The sequence below is a fragment of the Engraulis encrasicolus genome, chromosome 4, assembly GCF_034702125.1.
Source record: "Engraulis encrasicolus isolate BLACKSEA-1 chromosome 4, IST_EnEncr_1.0, whole genome shotgun sequence".
NCBI classification, from domain to species: Eukaryota; Metazoa; Chordata; class Actinopteri; order Clupeiformes; family Engraulidae; genus Engraulis; species Engraulis encrasicolus.
The window spans coordinates 25,890,098-25,910,581 of record NC_085860.1 but is presented as its reverse complement, the minus strand read 5'-3'; the positions used below and the strand labels follow the sequence as shown (position 1 = coordinate 25,910,581).

The window sequence follows — 20,484 nt, the reverse complement described above, 5'->3', positions numbered from 1 at the left end:
ACACATGAATTGAGTTATCTGGCTTATATCAGGTAAGACTTAATTGAAATGTTTAAAAAGTCAGTGGAGATCCATGACTGAGGCAAAAAAGAAATTGACTATAATAAACAAATGCATTTACTGGCTGTCAGAAGGAACTGAAGTACAGCTCCAGGCCTTTTTATTAGAATACCATGAAAAAGTTGATTTATTTCCATAATTCCATCAATAATGTTAAACTGTCATGGATTGTAGATTCATGGCCCAGTTTTTTAACTATTCCAATAATTATTTTTTTTCTTTTTATATACGTTGGCCTTCCAGCTCAAAAAACCCATGAATTGGGGAATTCGCATTATTAGAATATTGTTATAAAATCAAATTTTTATTCATCAAAATTCGGGTCACATTAAATCAGTTGAAATTTGGTACTTTCTACATAACATGCAATGGTCAATACTTGGTTAGGACATTCTCTGTCTTCATAATGGCCATGATGCGTTTAACATTGAAGTCAATGGCAAAAATAGTGCATGGGAGTTATGGAAGCCCAGATATCCTTGATGCTTTGCTGTCAGCTGTTCTTGTTTGTTGACCTGGTTCCCCACACTTCCCTCTTCAATATACCCGAAGATTTCCATGCCACGTTTTGGTGTAACTCACCAGTTTAATTCTAACTCAACAGAAATTAAACCCCATTCATTTTCAATGGGGTTTCATTTCTGGTTATTTAGAATTAAACTGGTGAGTAAGCGCCAAAACGTGGCATGGAAATCTACAGGGTATATTGAAGAGTGAAGTGTGGGGTATCAGGTCAGCAAACAAGAACAGCTGACAGCAAAGCATCAAGGATATCTGGGCTTCCATAACTCCCATGCACTGTTTTTGCCATTGACTTCAATGTTAAACGCATCATGGCCATTATGAAGACAGAGAATGTCCTAACCAAGTATTGACCATTGCATGTTATGTAGAAAGTACCAAATTTCAACTGATTTAATGTGACCCGAATTTTGATGAATAAAAATTTGATTTTATAACAATATTCTAATAATGCGAATTCCCCAATTCATGGGTTTTTTGAGCTGGAAGGCCAACGTATATAAAAAGAAAAAAAATAATGATTGGAATAGTTAAAAAACTGGGCCATGAATCTACAATCCATGACAGTTTAACATTATTGATGGAATTATGGAAATAAATCAACTTTTTCATGGTATTCTAATAAAAAGGCCTGGAGCTGTATGTCTATGAGGCAGTTAAAGTGGGTTGTGTGAGTGTACTTGACATGTATTTGTGAACATGCTCATGTCAGACAAACATAGAACAGTGAAACAAACAGCATGAAAGATGAAGCACACATGAACACAACACAGAAATCACTGGAGCAACATGACCAAAATAAAATCACAAATGCGATTATATTTAATATCTCATCAAGTCAAGTCAAGTTTTTATTGTCAATTTCTTTACATGCACTGGTCATACAAAGAATTTGAAACCCCTTCTTTGGAGGTTTTCAGATATTTAAATATATATGATATGATCTGGTCCTTCCTAAGTTTGCATGAGGGAATGAAACTGAAAGAAATACATGCAGTGCCCAATTTCATTTTGATTTGTGCTATGTCCATGTCATATAAACTTATTGAATTGATTTATATTTGACTGACCTTATTATACAGTCTAGCAGTAAGGAATTATGTGGTTCATCACTTCATTATCAATTGTATCTTTTGAAAGTGCATACAAGTCAATGTTCTACTTAACCCTATTCAGACTGGGCTTTTTTGGCATTCCTGGGCCTGGGGGGGGGGCTCTTTTGACCCCCCCCTCATAACTCATGAACGGAATACGGTATGACCACCAAACTTTGGGGAGATGATCTACACATGGACATCTATGACTGACATATTTTTTGTGTCATTATCTGGTATTATGACGTCATTATGACATCATCAGATTATAATGCCTAAAATATTGCCATAATGTATTTTCCATCAAATTTAGGTAATGCACTTACATTTTAATGATTATATGCTTCAGACCACTTTAATGCTCACAAAGTTGTCTGATGCTAATGGAAATTACAAAAAAATATGAAAAAGGAACAATAATGAGACTTAGATTAGTGATTTTTGGTCAGACATACCTGTCAGAAAACCGTTTCCATGGCAACGGCAAAAATGATAAACGTAATCTTTTGGTACTAAACTGTAGCCAACTAAATTTCCACCAAGTTTCGTAGTCATGAAGGAATTATACGACATCAAAGTTGGTGTGGGCACTTTTAGCCCCCCCACCCAGTCTGGATAGGGTTAAGGCCACAGTAGTAGGAACCCACCTCAAATTGACGAGAGAACGAATGGGTGCTGTGAAGCTCCTCCACGTGTTTGACAAACTCCTTCACTGATAACGGTTCATGGTCATCTATATGTACAGTATGTACATGTAGAAAACAACACATTCAGTTAGCAACAAAAAAATCACATACAATGACATGTTATTAACAATGTGATTTTTTAAATGATTGATTTTTGCAGAGCTGTAACAGTTCAAAGATCAATGCACAGCTTCTAGGTGCTGGTAAATGCAGAGTGTTCAATACTTCAAAAGAAAGACGTTTTCCACACACATATTTAACTCTTTGCTTGTTTATTTATTTCTCTCTGAATAAATGAGCGAAAAGTCAAATAAGTGTGCGGTAAACCTCTTTCTTTTGAAGAGCTGCATACATGTATGTGTTTCCATGCTTTGGGGATCACCTGAGGAGATCATTAGGGGTGTGGATGGAGTGGAGACCACCCTTGGCGATGTGTTGTCCTCCAGGTAGAAGTGGGCTGTCTGGAAACAATTCCTGCAAAGGGAAAACAAACTCTTAGCCTGGCCACGCCATCCTTCTTACTTCCACCCAAAGATTTTGGCTCCGTACATAGTCTGGCCCAACCCTCCTAGTTACTGATTGGTTAACGTAACACTCTTCACACATTTTTCTTGCTATTTGTATGCTTTGGCAACACTGTATCATAACAGTCATGCTAATAAAGCAGAATTTGAATTTGGAATGTAAGAGAATTTAAATTGCAGAGTAAGGTCAGACCATCTCCCACCCTCCATGGAAATGGATTCCTCATAGCTTGTTCCAGACTGTTTGACGGAGTCAACTGTCAGCATCCGCCCAGGCTAACAAGCTCTCACAGTGGTCCCAACCCCAACCACACCGCACTGCCTTTGACCCCATCAACCTCAGTAAAGGCTCTATTTTGGTCTCTCTCTTCTTTCTCTCTTTCTCTTTCTCTCTCTCTCTCTCTCTCTCTCTCTCTCTCTCCCTCTCTCACTCTCTCTCTCTCTCTATTCCTTCCTCTCCCCTGAACCGCATTTGTGTTCTCTGTCATATGGTTTTGCTTGAAGACCATCCTAGATTGGTCTGAGAAATAAAAACGCCCCACATCTGACATTGATGTTCAATCAAGGGGAAAAAGCACAAATGCCGAAAATATGTTTATTACATAAAACAAATCCCCAATAGCCTTTTTACAGCATTCACCAAAAGATCATTTGATGAACAACTTTGTCATGGGGATTAAACAGCATTAAAAAAAAACGTCTGACGTGATTAAAACATAGACGTCCAAGACAGAAAGACACTGGAGCACACACTGAGAAAATGCACAGCTGCAAATTCCCTGCAAAATGAGCACCATGTTTCCTGAAAGGAACACGGCTAGAACATGAATCCAAGGGGGCATTACTGAAATCCTCAAACGTCTTTACACGGGGGCCGCCGGCACACGTCTCGACTGCGCGTGTCGCACAGACGCAATCTAGTAATTCTCCTGATCAGCGCACCGTGCCGCGCGCCTCATCTCCTTGACCCCGCGCGGCCTCTGACTGCCAAGGCAGGGGAGAAAAAAACAACAAATCAACATGTTGGAGGAGGGAGGAGGAGGTCTTAATCTCCTGCCTGCCGCTAAGATTACAAGCAGGGCTGGACTGGCCATCTGGCATAGCGGGCATTTCCTGGTGGGCCCCGCACCCTTGTGGGCCCCTATTTTCAGAAATGTAAAAAAAGGGGCCCACAAGGGTGCGGGGCCCACCAGGAAATGCCCGCTATGCCAGTTGGCCAATGGGCCCCGCACTCCTGTGGACCACTATTTTTTTATAATTTTTTTACATTTCTGAAAATAGGGCCCCACAAGGATGCGGGGCCCACCAGTGAATCAGTTCTGCGCCGGTAATTATGAGGGTGGGGTGGGGTGGGGGGGGCTTTAAGCCAAAAGTGCCCGGGCCCTATTTCTCCCCCAGTTCAGCCGCTAAGATTACAAGATTAATGTTAACTGTCTTCGCTTACCGCACTACAACAACAAAAAGCCAAACAGGGGCATGGGCCAAAGGGGCAAGGCCGCCACGCGTAGCCAAGCTTCCCTGGGTGAAAGGCGGAATGAAAACGTCGCAAGGTCCCCAGGGGCCCCCGCTTGTTCATTTGTATACCAAACACCACCACAAACACCAGCCCAAGAGCTGATTCATAGAAAACATCAAGCTGTTTACACGTATTTCCCAGTTGGGTTTGAAAATGTTGTCTTGACCATGTTTTGCTGCTCTGCTGTCAAGATGGCAAAACCAAATCCAGCAATACAAAAAGGCTGAAGATGAATACATTTGGTAAACTAGAACATGTTTATATAAACTGAGATTGGTTGAGACTGAGGGTAATGTCAATTTTACATCCATGGCTTCACGTAGCATTTTCTATCCTATCTCACATACCTGCTACCAGGGCTCTAAGTTACAGTAAAACCCGCTAACCCGGCCAAATGCTGGTTAACTTAAGACACGGAATTATAAATTAGCTGTTACCAGAATGGCAATGATCAAGTCGTAATGTATTACTAAAGGCCCCGTGCCCCGTCATAGTACTGTAGTACTAAAGTAGTTAACTTCAATACCTATTACAGCATGCCACAGGAGGTGCGGCGTGCATTAAGGGGCTACATTTCAGTTTTGCTGGTAGAAAATACCAACTTACTAACCACTTTGACCCATTAGCGAGTGTGTGTTTGACTAGTAAGATTACATAACATGTACTAGCCATTTTGTCAGATGACGAAAAAACATCTTTTTTATCCCTGCCTGCTAGCAACAGCTCCTGTGTTAGAACAAAGTTTGTGTTAACCCATCATAAGGTACAACACCATATCAATGCTGACATTTTGCCCAAAAACCACTGACCTGGTTGATTGATTTAGGGAAAGCTGTGTGTGTGTGTGTGTGTGTGTGTGTGTGTGTGTGTGTGTGTGTGTGTGTGTGTGTGTGTGTGTGTGTGTGTGTGTGTGTGTGTGTGTGTGTGTGTGTGTGTGTGTGTGTGTGTGAGAATCACTAGGAGTGTCCCTAATGGAATTATATTTTTCTGTCTGTCTTCTAGGGAGCCCTAATCCCTTAAATCCCATCACCCTCTTCTTTTATCCTGGGGCCCCAAGGAGCCTTGGACAAATCTTGCCAAACAACCCCCCAACCAACACCCATTAGAAAATGTTTTACACTTTTACTGTTACCACTAACAACACAACTACCCCAGCAAAATGGGTCAAACATGTGGGGTCCAGGATTTGGGCCCCACATAGAGAAGGGCCCCACCCAGTTGGTGGGCTCCCCCGAACACACACACACACACACACACAAACACACCTCCTCTTACTTAAAATAACACCCCCCTCCTCTGACAGTCACTCACTCTTAGACACTTTCATATCCCCCACACCAACACCCCCACCAGGCCAGTTCAGAACGTGCGCATGCAGGCACGCAGGCACGCAGGCACACAAGCACACGTGGAACACACACACACACACACACACACACACACACACACACACACACACACACACACACACACACACACACACACACACACACACACACACACACACACACACTTGACTGTGTATGTGGTAGAGAAAAGTGTGTCTCTGTGTGTGAGTGTGTATGTGTGTGTCTTTGTATGTCTGTGTGTGTTGTAAAAAGTGTGTGTGTGTGTGTGTGTGTGTGTGTGTGTGTGTGTGTGTGTGTGTGTGTGTGTGTGTGTGTGTGTGTGTGTGTGTGTGTGTGTGTGTGTGTGTATGAGCATGTATGCTTGTGTGTGTCTGTGTGTGAGTGTGTATGTGTGAGTCTCTGTATGTCTGTGTGTGTGTGTGTGTGTGTGTGTGTGTGTGTGTGTGTGTGTGTGTGTGTGTGTGTGTGTGTGTGTGTGTGTGTGTGTGTGTGTGTGTGTGTGTGTGTGTGTGTGTGTGTGTGTGTGTATGAGCATGTATGCTTGTGTGTGTCTGTGTGTGAGTGTGTATGTGTGAGTCTCTGTATGTCTGTGTGTGTTTTAAATAGTACGTGTGTGTGTGTGTGTGTGTGTGTGTGTGTGTGTGTGTGTGTGTGTGTGTGTGTGTGTGTGTGTGTGTGTGTGTGTGTGTGTGTGTGTGTGTGTTTGAGTGTGTGTGTGTGTGTTTGAGTGTGTGTGTATGTCTCTGTATGGCTGTGTGTGTAATGTGTTTTACTGTAAAGAGTGTGTCTGTGTGTGTCCATGTCTTTGTTCTCACCTCCAGTAGATGAGAATGCCCACGAGTACAATTAGTCCGAGCAGAGTGAGGCTGGACACCACGGCCAACGGCACCACTGCCTTCCGCTGGCCCGCCAGGCTCCCCGCAAACGCCACCCGGGACTCATGGCTACTGTTACTGGCCTCTTCAGATGGAGAGAGAGAGAGAGAGAAGAGAGAGAGAGAGAGAGAGAGAGAGAGAGAGAGAGAGAGAGAGAGAGAGAGAGAGAGAGAGAGAGAGAGAGAGACAGACAGACAGACAGAGAGAGAGAGAGAGAGAAAGAAAGATACAGAGAGACAGAGAGAGAGAGATAGAGGGGAGGGAGTGGAGGAGGGAGGGAGGGACAGAGAGAGAGAGAGAGAGAGAGAGAGAGAGATAGAGGGGAGGGAGTGGAGGGAGGGAGGGATAGAGGGACAGAGAGAGAGAGAGAGAGACAGAGAGACAGAGAGAGAGAGACCGAAAAACAGAGAAGAGACAGAGAGAGACACAGACAGACACAGAAAAACAAAGGGGAGAGAGAGAGAGAGAGAGAGAGAGAGAGAGAGAGAGAGAGAGAGAGAGAGAGAGAGAGAGAGAGAGAGAGAGAGAGAGAGAGAGAGAGAGAGAGTAAATCAAGACACAGAGGTACCGTAAGATGTACATGTCATGTAGGCTTACAGTATCTGAATGCTACCGTGCAATCAAATCCCACATTTCTCTCATGCTCACCAACAACTACAGTACAAGCCTCCTTTGACCAAAAAAAAGAAGGGACATGGGAAAATGACAGTTCTAAGTCCTCAAAAATGTCTTGACTTTACAAATGAAGTACATATCAACAGTCAGTTTAACAGCCAGGGTTAACTGCACATAAAATATATGTAACACAATATATATTTTCATAAATCAAAACCGCTCAAGGGTGCTTAGGCTGACCTTTCAACGCCATGTGTCTCTATATAGGCAGCCTTGCCACCTCACTAGCTCAATATACCTGCACTGTTGCTATGGTGAATTCGTATGCATTTCTGCACACCATGCTAGCATAACAGCGATTGATGGAAGTCACAAATAATATTATTGAGAAAGAAATGGTGGGGGGTTGGGAGAGTGTAATTGGAACATGTTACACCTAGGTAAGCTGAGGGGATGTACGCAGCTTTGCCACAGTGCGAATCAGAGCTAAAATATTCTGGATGCTTCAGTGATGTGCTAATAGACACAGAAATGATACACCCATGTAGACACATGCAGGCGAAATCTCAAGTACTCTTATGGTGGAGAATTCTATTGACATGAAGCTTTTAATCTACATGACATTGATGATGTGAAGGCATGGTGTGAGAATGATAAGAAGATATTTTCTGTGATGGTGTCTAAAAATAACGGTGTCTTCCTGCCAAGGTATACTTCCACAGCCAGTTTGTCATTTCCAATGCACTCGATTAATAAAAGACCAAAACACGACCAAAAACACTGCATTCCATTTTCTCAACACAATATAATTATTTCATACCAAAGCTGCTTCTGTCATGTAGACCATTGTTTCCCAACCTTTTTTGTCTTATGTACCCCCTAAACCTTTTCGTTGTGCCATAAGTACCCCCTAACTCGTGTTTTACATGGCCTTTTTTATTCCAGTGTGACTATGCTCCATGCATTTGTTAAAATTACATTTTCCCAAGTTCCCCCTGCAGTGTGCTCGAGTACCCCTAGTGGTACACGTACCCCTGGTTGGGAAACACTGATGTAGACTACTGTATCTTCCGAATGTATCCCTCCGCATACAGTATGATGTGAACATGAGAAATATAGCAGCACCAGTTGGAATTACAGAAATTTGAAGGCACTGTGTGAAAAAGGCTCTTGTGAGAAAAACCACAACCAAACTAAAAACACAAAACAGCATCTGCCTGCTTGAGGCAAAATGTCAAAACATAAAATCAAAACAAAACCACAAAAACAAGCTTTAGAGCTGTCATATCCTTTCTGAGAAATCAGTGTTTGATGTAAACATGTTTACACCAAGTATACAGACATGATATCAGGACCATGTTATGATTACACTTGACTTGCAATTCTTACCTTCAACTACATCCACACGTGTATTAATACTTTATTAATACTTAATGTCTCTAACCCACCCACACCAACCAACCCCCCTTTGCATCCAGTATCTCATCATCAGATACACTATAATCTAATCTCAGTGAGTTTTAAAGGCTGGCAGAAGGCTCCAATAATCTGGATGTCTAACCTCTGATCTGCTGCAGCCCTTTAACTAACATAAGCCAGATCAAAGGTCGCCGATCATCCACCCCAGTGACTCTGTCTCACAGATTAGGACACATGTCATTGTCCTCTTGACACAAACCGCCCCAATAAAACAGCACAACCAGCTGTCAAGCGGCGTTCGACCTAATGTGCTGCAGACCAGGGCCGCTGACAGCTTTGGCTGGGCCCAGGACAATGTTATCTTAACGGGTCCCCCCATCCAATACATACAATGTAATGAGGACCCAAATCTGGGCTCCCCATCTCCCTGGGCCCGGGATAACTGACCCCTTTGTCCTCCCTTGTCGGCTTCCCTGCTGCAGACATCTAATCATCAGTGGCCTCAGGTCTAACCTTCATTACTGTATGGAACGCCTTCCTAGAGAAGAACAACAGCGACATTTGCCCCAGTTAGGCACGGGTTCAATACTCAATTAGACTGCATATCTGTTTGGGGAAATGCAGAGTAGGCATGCGGCAATGATGCCCAGACGAAAAACAGTGTGTAAGGTGATTGGGTTGATACAGATCAAGATTGAGTTGATACAGTCTTAAGTCTTACCAGCAGCAAGTACATGAATTGAGGACAAATGGCAGCTTTCTCTTTCTCCCTGTTATTCTTTGTGACCTGATAGCCATCACATACGTTACCCCACACATCCTATTGTGCTTCTATTGATAATTGCTTAAAGGTAACAGAGTGTTACCATATTACTATGTTATTAAGCACTACTTACTAAGTAACACCAAAATTGTTCTAGCTTTAACTTTGGTAACACATGATAAATTGATGCTGAAATCTGTCCCATCTGTGCTTCACTGACTCAGAGTGCTGCACCACAGGTGCCAATAATGATGTATACTAACCACAAGCACTGTTTGTATGCACTCTGCCTGATGAAGGTCTAAGGACCGAAAGCTTGCAAGTCAAGTAACGCTTCTTTGCACAAAAATGGACCTGAAGTGTGCGGATTGTCTTCTTTTTATACACACATTTCTACTGAATCCTGCACCTTCTATAAACAGATGAGCTGTGGCCTATATCACAACTTAAGAAATCTGTCCCAGCAAATAGGCTTCAATAGCTAGTATATGACACCCACCGTATACTGTACATTTCAAAACTCAAATGCAGATCAAGGCCTACTGTAAACACTGGAAATAAAACCTCATCTCACTTTAATGCAAGCTACCACTCCTAAAGCAAAACTGTGTTATATAACATAATACAAGGGGGTCTCTTGACTTTATTCTCATTGAAAATTTACTTACTTTGATTCAACTTATCTGGGTCAACCAGTAAACCCCTTCCTTGGAACACCCCCCCTGAACTGAACTAAATCATGAAGGCTTGCCAAATACCACTGTAATGGATGGAGCTCTGCTGCCATCTGCTGGTCATACTCATATACTGTCTCATCATAACAGAGTGTAACAACACACATAAACTCATCACATAGGACAGACGTGGGCAAATTCAGGCCCGGGGGCCACATGCGGCCCGCTCGGCCATTTCATGCGTCCCTCAGAGCCTTTCCAAGAACAAAATGCAGATTCACATGGTCACTCATTCTTCAATGCGCTACCTAAAACAAGGGTCTTGGAAACATAAGATTACAAAAGTCTACATCTAGATACAATTAGCAGGAATGGCATAACTGACAATGGTGTAATTATGTTGGCGTACACCATTTCTTATTATTGGCACGGGCAAGTTGCCTACAACATCCGGCCCTTTGGGCAACTTTCTAAACCCAATGCGGCCCTTGAGCAAAAATAATTGCCCACCCCTGACATAGGAGTTACAGATAGCAGGTTTAGTTGCAGTAACTCACTTGTTGGGGTGTGACCTATCTCCTAGAGCAGGGATGTCAAACTCAGGCCCGGGGGCCAGTTGTCCCACATACACCATTAGTGTATAGCGTAACACGAGTTAAACATGAAATTTGCTGTGTCACAGGATGTGCAGACACATTTTAACTGACAAATATGATGGGAAAGAGTGTACAGTATGTGAAATTTAAACCTAAGTATGAACACGCATGTACTATTTTAGTCCATTTTTAAAAAGTAATGGTTGAGTTCGGCCCGCGACTTCGTTCCAGATTTTGATTTTGGCCCTCGGTCAATTTGAGTTATAGGAAGAATCCATGTCTCTTCTCTTATAAGAGGTACCAGAGTTACCTTCTCTAAGGAAATCACTAATGCCCTTTAGAACACCCCTGACATTCTCTAGTTAAGTGATCATACTCATCATGAACATAGGTGGCATAACAAACGTAGCCTCTTTGTGCATATGGGGTCGCCAGCCGGCCTATTCACTATTTGCTGAAAATACTCAACTACATCATAACGACATTGCTATGACATTTACAGGTTAAGACGAAGCCATTATAATTTTGGTGACAATAAGGTCATAACATAGGCTCCACACTAAGGGGCTAAACAAACCAAGGGGAAAGGATTAAACAGTATGTTGCTTTTTGGTATTGAACTAATACTTTTTGTAAATGTAAATTGTTTTCATCTTAACTCGACAACGCGACTTTCACCTAACATCATATAAATATGTATGAATAAGCGTTGCTTAAATCCACCCATTTCACGCAATATGCATCCAAGGCAGGAAAACGAGTTTTGTCAGTATGCACTGCTGAAACAAGCAAGGTGAGGCAGGTTATCATGACAATGGATATGAGTGGTGATTGATGGTTATGCGAACTGTAAGTATGAAAACATGGAAACGTTTCTGATGTTACTAATGTTACAAAATGATGACAAATGTACAGTGCTATGGACTCACTGCACAGTAAATCTTGCAATCAACACAGAAAGACAAATAGAGTTCACTTTCACACTTTGAGTTTTGCTGCTTGGATTAACACAGCAAAATGTACTGTGTGCGTTAGATTGTTATGCTGATGATGATGGTGACATGACATGTTAAATAAAACAGAAACAAATCAAGAAGAGGAAGGAACAATGAAGATGATGAGGTGTTTCTTCTCAGAACTTCTGCTATGTTGTTAGCAACAAAAGAGATGCACCAATGGCGTTAGATGATTTTACCTACATGGAAGTCTCTCTTCCTATAAACGTAAAAGTAGGCGTTAAGGTTGCTTGGAAAGAAGCTGATGATTGGTTAATCCTCTTGCCTGCTGCCGAGTCTTGCTTCTGATTGATGCCCTGAAGATGAACAAGGTTTGACCCAGGATGTTGATGGTAACTTCACCTGAGTCTTCACCTGCCCTCGGCCCACAAGCAACTGGGGGGCTCTTCTGATGTGTTGTGAAGTGAGGTGACACGTACGAAGGATGTCGGTTTTGTTTTGTTTTACCTGCTACAGGCTCCTCCTCTTCCTCCTCTTCCCCATCCTCCTCCTCGGAGTCTCTCCCGACCCGCTCCGGGATGCTGAAATCTGAGGACGTCTCGCCGTCCGTGACAATCTCCTGCCCCGAGCCGCTCTCCTCCTCCTCCTCCACCATCACCTTCTCTCTCCCCCTCTCCCCCTCCCCAAACCCCACGGCCCCCGCGCGACCATCACCTCCCCCCACCACCACCATCACCACGGTGGTGACCCCGCTCTCCGTCACGCTCTCGCTCTCAAAGTAGAACGAGGAGGAGGAGAAGGAGCGCTCGTCCTCACCTCTGTCCTCCCCGTCCGCCTCTCCTGCAGAGGCGGTTACCGTGGCAACGGCGACGGAGGGAGGCGCATTGTTATTGTTGGCGGAGCTCTCCTCACCTGAAGCCGAGGCCTGACCCTGCTCCGACTCCAACTCTGCGTCCAGCGGGGCCCAGCCTGACGCACCGCTGCTGCTGCTGCTCTCCAGTGCACCTCCGTCGGAGCCCAGCAGGGGCACTGTGGGGCTTGCGAGGCTGCGGGAGGGGGTCGACGCGGAGGGAGATGGGGTCGGGACCGGGGCTGGGGCTGGGGCTGGGTGCAGGGTGGGTGCAGGGGGGGTGAAGGGTGAAGGTGTTGAAGAGGTAGTGGAGGTGGAATTGGAGGTTGAGGTGGTGGTAGAGGGTGCGTCCCCCTTCAGGGGTGGGAGGGTCTGGCTGTGCACATGGTGGTGGTGGTGGTGGTGGTGGTGATGGTGGTGTCTGGGGGATGTGGCTGCAACAAAAACAAGGGTGTCACTACGGCGGGTGTCACTACGGGTGTCACTACTACAGGGCTGGCACTGGCAGCAGCACCAGTGAGGCGGACGAGTAGGATTGGGAGCAGACGGTGGAGCATCAGCATCAGCAGTGCTGGACTGAGACAGAGCGGGCTCTAGGACCGTGGCGCCGCCATGCACCAGAGAGAGAGAGGCTCCCGGCACAGCGGTCTCAGCAACAGCACTGTGGCTCATAGAGAAGGACAGAGGCGAGATGGACGCTCGCCTAGAACACTAGTAGTGTGGAGGGTTAACAGCACAGACTACTCAAGTCACCTGTCACAGTGGTGGCCGCAGTGACAACGGGGGAGAGTGGCCTGACGAGAGAGGAAGAAGAAGAGGAAGAAGAAGAGGAGGAAGAAGAGGAAGAGGAAGAAGAAGAAGAGGAGGCATGCAGAGAGGCCCCACCATGGGCATGCAAGGAGCAGTCACTCTTGTCAGAAAAAGACAAGAGCGCAGTAGAAGATATGACTCCCTCCAACACATCCACCGAGTTCTCCAGGCCGCCTGAGAGGGACGGGGTGGAGGAGAGGCCCCATGCAGGGGTGCCCATCGCCCCAGAGGAGCTAGAGAGAGGTAGGGACGACAGGGACGAGGACAGGGACAGGGACAGGAGCTAGAGAGAGGTAGGGACAACAGGGACAGGGACAAGGACAGGGACAGGAGCTAGAAATAGGTAGGGACGACAGGGACAGGGACAGGGACAGGGACAGGGACAGGGACAGGGACAAGGACAGGGACAGGAGCTAGAAATAGGTAGGGATGACAGGGATAGGGACAGGGACAGGGACAGGAACAGGGAGGGCTGGGGGAGAAGGGAAGGGACAGTTACAGGGCTTTGTAACAAGGTGTTAGTCAGAGGAGGAGTGGTGGCAGAAGGGAAAGGCTGAGTTTCGGCCTGTGCTAACCAAACCAAGCCCCTGGCGTACTAGTAGCCTGGTGATGTGGGAGAGTGCAGTGGGACAAGTGGACATGAGACGACTACTACCACTGGTGGTATTGCTGTGGCTTCACCACCTCAAGCAGTAGGTACAAGCTTGCACATCCAAACATCTGACCTGGGAACAGAACAAAAAAATAGCCAAAAGACAAAAAGAGAGAAATCTTGCTACACCCTGAAGAAGGGCATAAGGGCAGAAACGCGTAGGCACTGTAGCCAAATAAAAAAAGTTTTAATATATATATATATATGTCCACTTCTCCATCATCACCACAGCCACTACCCAAGACCCAGTTAGTTTCCCAGAGAGACAGAGAAGGAGATAAAGGGGAAGGGTACAGGTGAGAGGTGAGAGGCGATGGGGGCAAGGTTGGATAGGGGTGGGGGCAGTAGTGTGGGGGTCAGAGTCAGGGGGGTGACGGACACATCAAAGGACATTACCAACACAGAGAGGTCATGCAAAGGAGAGTCATGCTCCTGACTTAGTAGACGAGGTGATGACGACGACAACGACATGGGGGCAACAAGACTGGTGGTGGCACGGACGGAGGGGTATGAGGTGAGGGGGGCAGACACTGTGGGTGGCATGCAGGGCGAGGGAGACAGAAGGGGGGGGGGGCAGAGGAGCCGAGGAACATAGAATAGGATTCCGGACTCTCACCGTTAAACGTGGGCCGGGTGGTCCTCAGGGGAATGCGGGCGAAGGCAGCAGAGGTGGTGGTGGTACTGGAGACGGTGGTGCTCGTGGAGACAGTAGTGCTGGTGGAGATGGTGCTGGATCTGGTGGGTGTGGTGGTGGTGTTAGAAGTAGGCTGGACCACACCAGGGCCAGAGGGCTCACCAGAGGCATTAGAGTAGGATGGAGGACGGGGCATGGGAGTCACCATCACTGGCATCTCCAGTCGTCTGACTGTAGCATTCTGCCCAGCGGTAGTAGTAGTAGTAGTAGTAGTAGTAGTACTAGTAGTAATAGTAGTTGCAGTAGTGGTAACAGGCACTAACGCCTTCCCACCCAATACCTTAGGAACAGTGACAGCAACCATAATCTCCTCTCCTCCAACACCAACACCAGTGGCAACACCAGTGGTTTCATCACTAGACACACTGGGATCGGATGTGGCCGGAGGAATGAGCCCTGCTGTTCCAGACCGGCTGGACTCTTCCACCTCCTCCTCCTCACCAATGGGCACCTTGTTTGGGTTTCCTGCCTCACTGTTGCCCTCTGCTGGCTGTGCAGTGGGTGGTAGTGTTGTAGTAGTGGTAGTAGTAGTAGTAGTAGTGGGCTGAGTAGTGGGTGGTGGTACCACAGGCCCAACAGGTTCCCCAAGAGGCCCACGCTTCTCCTCTGCGAGACTAGGGGTGGTGGTGGTTGTTGGCGGGTTGGTGGATTTGGTAGGCTTGGCTGTGGTCAGTGGAAGTGAGGTCTCTGTGACTCTGTCGGGATTGGCAACAGGCTTGACTCCAAAAGGGTTCGGCTGGTAGTCATCCTTGGGAAAAACATAAAAAAGGGAATAACGTGTGAATGGAAAGACAACAAAATAAATTAATTATGATATGAAAGGATATTAGCAGCCAGCAATAAGATGACTACGTTAGGCTTCAAACATTTTTTACATGGTAAATGATAGTCTGGGATCTGAAAGACAGCATGGAGTCTGCCCTCAGTAAAAGAACCAGATAATGGACCCTGTCTCTCTATGAGAGGGAAGGTATGAAAAGACAATGACTACAGTTTGTTTGAATAGATACAACTGATACGATTGGCTATGGTTACGTATGCCAAATGATACACATTTGTAATGCCCAATAAAAAGCTGTCGTCAATCGTGAACCACACACCCCCTACAGGATTTACAGTAGGCAGGTCTCCAGACCATATCTCACTTGTGATTTGGTCTGGTGATAACCAGGCAAGGTAAATGGTGGAACATCTAGGCTATCTAGTAATTCAAGAAATCTCTGTCTGTATCTCTATGTCTGTTCCACGCACAACTCCCACACCATTCCACTAAATGATCTCAAATTTGGAGGGTGACTTTCCAGTGGTATGACGGTGTGCTGTACATAGTGTCATGCTGTTAGGACACAAAATAGGCCTACATATAATAATAAGATATTAGTTAAACTAATTTTGATTGCCGTTAGCCACTTTGCCACTCTGGGCATAGTCTTGGAATTCTAGGCATAGCCATGAAATCAACAGCGCACGAGATACACCTGACACAAAACCCAACATTCCATAACTAAGTCCACTGACACACACCTGCAACAAAACTCAACATTCCATAGCCTCATTAACACATGCATGCTGCTTCTCAAAGGCACATCTGCTGTTCTAATAACATTCTGAACATTATTTTATCTCCTGTACCTTTCACTGGATTTCAACCCCTTCAACAATAAGTCTGGCCTTGCCATCCATAATCTTCCACTCATGTTCTCATTTCCCGTCTAGAGTTACATGTTACCATCAGCCTACTACAATAAGGGGGTATGGCAGGCTACACCATTAAAGTCATATAGGCCTACAGTACAAATCACAACACGGGCAAATAGGCTCTATAGGCTCTGCACTAGTCATATGATACATTTCTGACCTATTCATGCTCAGTCTCTAACGTAATGTAACCGTTTAGGACAAAGACAAAGACATTTCTCTGTCACGTTACTAGAAATATAGTACAAAGCAATTACAAGTCGAAGCCACTGAAAATATTTCAGAAATGTTGAAATATTTCTATTTTTTTGGTTTCTTACCTCGTCAAACTCATCAAACTCATCAGGAAGAGGGTTTGAATCTGAAAGAAAACACATACAACGGTAAAAAATCATAAAAGATACCTTTCAAAAACACAATGCAATATTTACTTCTGGATATTGTGTCTTAAATTAATGCAGCAAAAAGATAAAAGTCAATACTTTACAGCTGTGTCTTACATCACTATTTCACAGAAAATAATAGTCTCAATTTTTAAAGGACAGCAACAAATGGTTAATGTCTATTCAACATGCCCTAACATAAGTTGTGTAATTGTATTGTTATCGTCATCACAAACATGCAATGCAATAAAATGCAGAAAATATATGCAATAAATGCAGGCAATCTATGCAATACATTGGAAAACTGTTAATGAAAACATAACGTTGGGGACAGATAAAAGGAAAACTCTGTATATCTGCAATCCACACCACAATACACACAAACATGCCCAACCTAAAAAAAAACAAAAAAAACAAACAAAACAAAACAAAACAAAACAAAACAGAGTCCACCATTTAGCGCTTATAAAGCAAGCACTTCACACTCAGGACAAGGAACAGTTTGAGTTTTTTTAGACACACAGGAGGTGCAAAGCCACTTCAGAGGAATTTTAGTGTTCTTCACAGATGAGTCTTTGAGGGTCCACACAGATTAAGACACTGTTGTTTAGTCTCCAGTTACACAATATCCACAAAGGCTACATTCACATAACTCCCTGTCTAATTCTTGTGGGGGAAAAATGGAAAACGTCCATTCTAGATGACGCCATAACAGTTGCAAACTTTGTGAATATGCTGTTGTTGGTGTGCACAGTTGAGTTGGAAAACTGTAACAAGGAAAAAAGGAAAGATGGAACAAAAGAGAAAGAAAAATAAAACCAAGCTCTAGTGTATGTTATAACAGAAAATGTTTTAAGATGTGAACAAGCAGCCATTATCCACAAATCAAAGTTGTGAGTTTGGGTTTCCTTTGTTGGTGAGTGGGTGACACTGACACACACACACGCATGTTGCTGCCTGGCAGGGGTGTTGACTGGGTCAGGTGAGACGAGGCAAGCTTGGTTGAGAATCACGCAAGATGCAAGTAGTAGTATGCAGGCCAGGGGAAGGACGGGGTGTGGAACCCCCCCATGCAAGCCAACAGCTTTAATCCACACACTCACAGCACAGCACACAACAAGCTGAGGGCATCAGTCAGTCAAAGTCAGTCAGTTCATGCTTACCTGCTGGGTGGACCACGGGCTACACAGTGAGAGCGAGAGGCATGGGTGCACAGCACACGTGTGTTTAGGAAGCACAGAGTGCAAAAGACTGAAACTGTGGAATGGAAATTAGGTTGGGACACAGAGCTTGTACCACATATCGACGGCGGTTCTGGCGGATGTGAGGAGTGGGGTGGGTTTCGTGGCAATGTGCATAATGATAACATACGACCTACAGCAGCCTCGTTTCACATTTGATACTCTAAAAAAATTAAATATTTGCTTTTGTCTTCCGTCCTTTTTCATTCTTTCTTTTCTCCATTCTTTCCTATCCTTCCGTCTTATCTCACAATTTTGAGAGACACACTACTACACCCAAGTCACGGTACAGGGACACTGAGATCGGATGCACAGCAGTTTTACCATATCATATAACTTTATTAGCAAAAAGACAACAAATACATAGCGTTTTACCAACTATTAACAGATGCTACATATTGAGCAAGAAGCCATGGCCATAAATAGGTAGTGCAACATTGCCTTATTTCTTTGAAAAAACAAACAAAAAAACAGAAAGGATACAAAACATAAGTGCATAATATTTTCTTCATAGAAGCTACAGAGAGTATGCAGGTTATTAGAATACTACATGGCAGACCAACAAAGAAAGGTAACTACTTCATAGTAAGCAGACTGAAAAAAACAGTATGACGGACTGAGTACACTTCATGAGCATGTGCAAATCAACATGTCTAGCAGGCACCCCATTAACAGAGAAGAGAAAGATGGTGAAAGCAAAAGTATTGCTAAATCAGTGAGCGAGAGAAAGAGAGAGAGACAAACTGAACCAAGTAGTTGTTTTGGTACACGATTCATCTGTTATTATGAAGAACCAAAGGTCAAGGTCATATACTTTTTTACCCTGATCACATGACCAGTACGAACAACAAAAAGAAAGAATGGCTTTAATCTGGTGGACTTCAAGCTGTAAGCTTCTATTAGTTCTCCAGTTCGACGGGCCAAAAATACAATTCAAAGGTTTTACCCTGTTAATAACTGTGGTTAGCGGCAAAGTGCTGATTTAGATGTGATCACATGGGATGTTTTTTGGTAACAAGAGAGTGGTCTCCATGGAGACTGTATCGGCAGAATCAGTCAGTCTTACCAGGGTCGTTCAGAGGCATGTCCACGATCAGCTGGTCGCTGGTGCGGCCGTACAGGCCGTTAGTGCACACAGCCACCACCTGAATCACATAGGTGGTGTTGGCTGTCAGATCCTGGATGATCGCCCCCTGGGGGTACAGAGAGGAAGGCTCAGCGAGCGTACTACGTAAAAACGTAAAAGAATACTGTACTATTGTTGTGGCTATTTGTTTGAGGCACAAGGGTTAGTTTGGGTTAGACTCTATCAAGCTAGTTTGTTTGAGACACAAGTGATACACAATATTGTTTGTATTTATTCTGGTAGCCCTTGCCTACATCTTGGAATCTGAGGGTAGCTGGTTTGAATCTCCTATCATCCGTGCCTGAAGTGCCCTTGCGCAAGGCCTTAACCTTAACCAAGATTGCCTGCACTGCCAAAAGTATCTGTGAGTCACTTTGAATAAGAATGTCAGCTGTGTAATGTAATGTAAGGATTAATATTGCCCTCTTTATTTCAGCTAAATCAAGATAGGGGAAAAACTCTAGACAAAAAATACTCTAAACAAAAAATATGCAGTGTTAATTAAACACTTAGAGAGTACTCTGGGACCAAATCTAGCCTTCAAATCAAAAAGGCAGTAACTGCATAGCTCCAAACTGAGTAAAAATGACTATTAAACTATTTTGTTGTCCAGCCTAGTTCTGCCACATACAACAATTTCGTTTAACTTTATTCATGTTTTTTGATATACAGTACATGTCATTTCAATCATGATACTTTAAACAACAATGCAGATACCTTTTGGCTTCGTAGGGCAGAAACACAATCTAAAGCAGTGTTTCCCAACCTTTTTTGTCTTGTGTACCCCTAAGCCTTTTCGTTGTGCCATGAGTACCCATTAAGTCAAGTTCTGTATCGCTTTCTCCATCCCAATGTAACTAAGCTCCATATATTTGTTAAAATTTCATTTTTCCAAGTACCCCCTGCAGTGTGCTCGCGTACCCCTAGTGGTACACGTACCCCTGGTTGGGAAACACTGATCTAAAGGACATTCAATTTACTTTCTAACTGATGAATTAACACTGTATTTATTTAACTGTGTATGTCAGCAAAATAATACAAGTTCAACGTAGCATCCTACCACATCCTGGTCGCCGTCCGTCTGGTACTTCATGGCGGGCGCGTCCTCCATCTTGGCCAGGCGGTAGGTGACGGAGTACCTCTCGATGTTGGCCTCGTAGACGGCGCGCGGCCGCTCCCAGATCACCAGCAGGCTGCTCAGGTTATAGGGCAGCGCCTGCACGCCCTCTGGCTCGGAGCTGCAGACTGCAGGAGAGATGTATGGATACATGTTAGACACAGGGTGGGTGGAGGGGGGGTGCCTGTCACACATATTGTCACACTGAGGAGGTGATAGCACTGATATGAAAACAAGTTGAATGTGGTGTAGTGGCACATCTAT

General features: G+C 44.6%; 1 protein-coding gene across 1 annotated transcript in view; it reads right to left on the bottom strand.

The window, feature by feature from the left end:
- ptprz1a (protein tyrosine phosphatase receptor type Z1a) overlaps positions 1 to 20,484 on the bottom strand; it is an 89,937-nt gene that overhangs the window by 14,332 nt on the left and 55,121 nt on the right. The window contains exons 9-16 of the mRNA XM_063196991.1: positions 20,164 to 20,348; positions 19,044 to 19,170; positions 16,674 to 16,714; positions 14,578 to 15,403; positions 12,562 to 12,933; positions 6,567 to 6,711; positions 2,745 to 2,836; positions 2,324 to 2,409 (exon numbers count right to left, since the gene is read on the bottom strand). Of these exons, the coding sequence (XP_063053061.1) occupies positions 2,324 to 2,409; positions 2,745 to 2,836; positions 6,567 to 6,711; positions 12,562 to 12,933; positions 14,578 to 15,403; positions 16,674 to 16,714; positions 19,044 to 19,170; positions 20,164 to 20,348 (1,874 nt within the window). The remainder of the gene's footprint in view (positions 1 to 2,323; positions 2,410 to 2,744; positions 2,837 to 6,566; positions 6,712 to 12,561; positions 12,934 to 14,577; positions 15,404 to 16,673; positions 16,715 to 19,043; positions 19,171 to 20,163; positions 20,349 to 20,484) is intronic.